Here is a 4279-nt window from a genome sequence, read left to right as displayed (position 1 = left end):
TCAAGAAAACTTTCCAGAAGGAGGTGGGTGGCCAAGGAATCCACCGGCCTGCTTACTTGATGGCTGCTCGAGACAGGGCAAGGCCAAGGATCTTCTGAATGTTTTGTCGAGTTGACATAGAACAGAGAGTGTACAGGAAGATGAAGAGCAGTCTGTGGTGTTGTCGCCCAGCAGGTTGCCGTGAGACACCCTTGGATGTGAGAAAGAGGGGTGAAGGGGAGCTTTGCCACCGCTCCACCATCAAACATGAAATTAAACATTCCCATTAAGGCAGCGAAACAAAAGCCAGTTGCAAACATGCATTTCGTTCGTAGCGTTGACAGATCTTGATGGTTCTTTAGTTTCTCTTCTTGTCTATCTTTCTTTCTATGTTGTCGACCAGCTGACTCTGTTATAGTTTCCTTCTTCTTTTCTAATTTTTTTACTTTGTTTTTCCACTTCTGCCTTCAATCTCTTGTACTTGTCTGTCCTGTAAACCAGGAACCACGCTACGCCCTCGGCGAGCAGCGCAGTGCACACGGAGATAAAGACAATGAGCATCATCTGCAAACGTGGTGCTCACCTCGCATCCCTGCCAGTGCTCCCACCTTTCACACGGTGTGGGGGAAGCGCTCAAAGGCCAGCCAGAGACCTGGGGGACCAAGGAACACTACCTCTGATTCTTTTAATTTTTGTTTTGTTTTCCCTTTTGAGACAGGATTTCTCTGTGCAGCCCTGGCTGTCCTAGAACTCGCTGTGTAGACCAGGCTGGCCCCAAACTCAGAGATTCATCTGCCTCTGCCTTCCAAATGCTGGGATTAAAGGCGCATGCTACCACTTCTGGCCTTAATTTTAATTTTGTATGTGTGGGTGTTTTGTGTGCCTGAGTCTGTGCACCGTGTGTGCCTTCAATTCTAGAAAATCCCAGAAGCGGGTGTTGGATCCCCTGGAATTGGAGCTACACATGGTTGTGAGCTGCCATGTGGGTGCTGGGAACTAAACCTGGATCCTCATAAGGGCAGTAAGCAGTCTTGACCACTGAGCCATCTCTTCAGCCTCACATCGGTTCGTGACAAATGTCCTCACATGGTCCTGTCTTCGTGGACTCAGCACAGAAGAGCGGCGCATGGCAAACTCAAAGCTTCACTATCTGGATCTCTGTGGACATCCTCACCGAATGTTTTCCTCCAGCGCTGGCTGAGTCTGAAGGGCCGAGTGTATTTAAACTGAGATTACAGACTAAGACACGACCTGGCCTCGGCTCACGGACTGCTCTCACTGTGTAGGGATGAAAATACTGCTGGCCGGGAGAGCAGCTAGGAGCCATTTTTCTGCAGGGGTGTATTTACTATGAGGTCACCCATGATCTGGGTAACAATCCTACATGTATACACATATAAACAGCCCTAATTAAAGCCATTGAATTATTTTTCTTTTGAAGATGAAAGTGGGAAGGTGATGTAATAGGAGGGAAGGTGTCAGAGAGAGTAGAAGGGGGTGAGAGAGGAAAGTCGGGTGATTATGACCAAAATGCATGACATGTGTGTATGAAACTGTCAATTAATTATTTTTATGGTTTTTTTTTTTTTTATATATTTCTTTAGTGCCTAGGCACAAGTGAGCCACCATGCAGGTGTGAAAGTCAGAAGACAGCATTCGGGAGTCAGTTCTGTCCCTCCCACCTTGTGGATCCTGGGGATCAAACTCAGCCTTGGCAGCCTTGGCAGCAACCCCCTTTATCTTCTGAGCCATTTCACTGGCCCAGTAAAAATTATTTTAAACCGGGTGGCAGTGGTGGTGCACACCCTTAATCCCAGCACTAGAGAAGCAGAGACAAATGGATCTCTGTGAGTTTGAAGCCAGCCAGGTCTACAGATGGACCATGACAGCCAGCACGACAAAGAGAAACCCTGTCTTGGAACGGGGGATTACTTTAATAAAATAAGCTGTGACCAGAGAGATATTCATAGGAGGTACCCTGGAGGAGAGGAGATCTGGGCAGCATCTTCCAGCAATGCGTTTAGGATCAGAGAAAATATAAAAGGGACGACTTCTTCTGTTAATCCAAAATGAAAATAGATTTATTAATTCCTGTGAAAAACATATTATAACCAAATCACATACTTTATTTTGATAAGAAAAAATTTTTCAGTAAGAAATTTGGCAAGGTCTTCTCCTGCCGGGGCATGTGTGAAATCCTGGGACTTTTTAGGTCAGGGCTGCCATCATGATGAAGAACAAAGCCACCCAAGTAGCAGACGGCTGTGGTAAAAACTCAGTAAGGCAGGGAGGAGGGAGGCGAGGAAAGGGAACCAAGAGGTCTGCACGTGGGGGCCTTCCCCACAGTCGTGCCCTGCCAGGGTTTATCCTGGGACAGCAGGAAGCCACGGGGAGTTACTGAAAAGCAGAATTGTCACTTTGACACTGGTGTCAGAAAACAGCCCCTGGGCAAGCTTTAAGTTTTAGCCACTTCTGACCCTGAGGTTTGAGGCATCGCTGTCTCTAAAGTGCCAGGCATAGAGGGAAGTGGGGAGTGTCCAAAGATGGGGCTCAGAGAGAAAAGTGGTCCCGACTCCCTGCAGTCTCCATCTCGCCAGCCCCAGGCTGAATGTAATTGTCCTCGATGAAGCCATCATCATCTTCATCTTCACCCACCTGTGGGCGGTTCCCACCCTCTGGTCTGGACAGTGGGCGATGCCGGTAGCTGGCCCGGTACTGGCGGCAGAGGTGGCACTTGGCAGCAAGGGCAATGAGTAGGGAGAGGACCACCGCCCCCAGCAAAACCCCTACCAGCACAGGCCATGCCCGGCCTCCGGTGCCTGGTCCAGAGGCTGTCGTTGACGTGGTGGTGTTGTACACTGAGAACTCGGCTGCATGGAAAGAGACAGGGTTACAAGAGGTCCCCAGATGTGGCTCCCAGGGGACACTGAGGGGACCCAGTTCCTCCTTGACCATTCTCTCTCTCCACCACTCACTTTGGTTTGCTTCAGTCATGGAGAGGCCTGATGACATCGGTGAGCCTTGGCCTCTGTCAGATAAAGCTCTGGCTCCAGGGACACCCCAGGCTCCAGGCAGCCCTGGGGTACAAGTCCTGAAAAGCACAGAGGTGTTGGGGTCAGAGTTAGATAGCGGGTGCTACGGACAGGACCACTGCCCACATCACTGGTCCATGGAAGAGAAAGTAAGCTGCCATAAATGGAATTCAGCTCTGAAGGGGCTGACCAGGAAGTTCTAATGCCTTTAGTAAGAACACTTAGGATCTAGGCACTAGCACTGTGCTCACAGAATCTCACTACATAAGTACAAACACTACCCTGTCTTACTGACGAGAGCACAGAGGCCCCCAAATGGAAAATGATCCAACTGAGGCCCCAGAATTTGAACTCAGATCTCTGACATCAGAGCGTAGTCTGGCCCACTCCTCGGCAAGCTGATGGAAACAGGACAGAAGCAGTCTGGGAGCAATTGTGCTGCACTGTCCAGCTCTGTAGCAGACCCCAGGAACAGAGGGTTGTCCTCAGACAGCCAGGGCACCCACCTTTCCGCTCCTGTGTCGGGAGCCTCCCCTACAGTACATCCCAGTCCTTCGGGCAGGCATCTGTCTACTCACCTCTACACACGGGGCCCACACTGTGCCACCGCAGTGAGGCTTATACTAGGGAACTATTGGAGACGACCACCTGAGTAGGAAAAGATCACAGTGAGGGTCGAGGCACTCAGGGCTGGGGAACCCTGGGGGAGGAGCATCTGAGCCAAGGGAGTAGCTGGAGAAGGTCCCATGCATAGGACTAGGCTTGGACACCTCTGAAGGAGGTTAACAATGTGTAGGGAGACACACGTGACCCTGAGGCATGGCCAGTGAAGGAAGAGCAAGACAGCTGAGGCTGGGCAGCATCTGCAGGCGGGCGGCGGCAATCAGAGTTGTCCCTAGGCAGAGTGGCCAAGCAAGGGACTAAAGCACCCAGCTTAGGGGTGTATTCAGCCACAGTCCTGTGTGATACCCAGAGGATGCCCTCATTCATGATATGCTGCTTCCCCTCCAGTAATTTAACCCTCTTCTTACCCTCTGACGGAGCCATGTCCAAGCGACCTACACTTTGTCCTGATAGCCACAGTCTCCAGCCAAGATCTCCTAGCTGGTGTCTAACCACCCCCAATCCACTTCCCAGAGCCAACTCTCTGAGTCTTAGGGAACTCTTTCCACTGCTCCCCATATGCCAAATATGTCCCGTTCTTGGCTGAGGAACTCAAAATCCAGCATGGGGGCCCTCAGGCCACTCTCCTTCCTGGCAGAGCCCCC

General features: G+C 50.9%; 1 protein-coding gene and 1 pseudogene across 1 annotated transcript; both read right to left on the bottom strand.

Moving 5' to 3' along the window:
* LOC101994549 lies at positions 1-1107 on the bottom strand (annotated as a pseudogene).
* Positions 1108-2118: 1011 nt separating this feature from the next.
* Positions 2119-3614, bottom strand: CUNH1orf210 (chromosome unknown C1orf210 homolog). Its single transcript, XM_013354780.2, has 3 exons — positions 3590-3614; positions 2955-3070; positions 2119-2849 (listed from the first exon to the last, which is right to left on the bottom strand). The coding sequence occupies exons 2-3, from the start codon at positions 2989-2991 to the stop codon at positions 2530-2532; spliced, it is 357 nt and encodes a 118-aa protein (XP_013210234.1). The 5' UTR covers positions 2992-3070; positions 3590-3614; the 3' UTR covers positions 2119-2529.
* Positions 3615-4279: the final 665 nt, after the last annotated feature.

Source organism: Microtus ochrogaster, unplaced genomic scaffold, assembly GCF_000317375.1.
Source record: "Microtus ochrogaster isolate Prairie Vole_2 unplaced genomic scaffold, MicOch1.0 UNK69, whole genome shotgun sequence".
Lineage (NCBI taxonomy): Eukaryota > Metazoa > Chordata > Mammalia > Rodentia > Cricetidae > Microtus > Microtus ochrogaster.
This window is presented reverse-complemented; position numbering and strand designations above follow the sequence as displayed.

Bases quoted from the DNA above. Each gene is read 5' to 3' on its own strand.
- CUNH1orf210 (XM_013354780.2), bottom strand. From the start codon at position 2,991: ATGTCATCAGGCCTCTCCATGACTGAAGCAAACCAAA. The intron at 2,850-2,954 runs GTGAGTGGTGGA...CTTTCCATGCAG, and splicing joins CATGACTGAAGCAAACCAAA to CCGAGTTCTCAGTGTACAAC.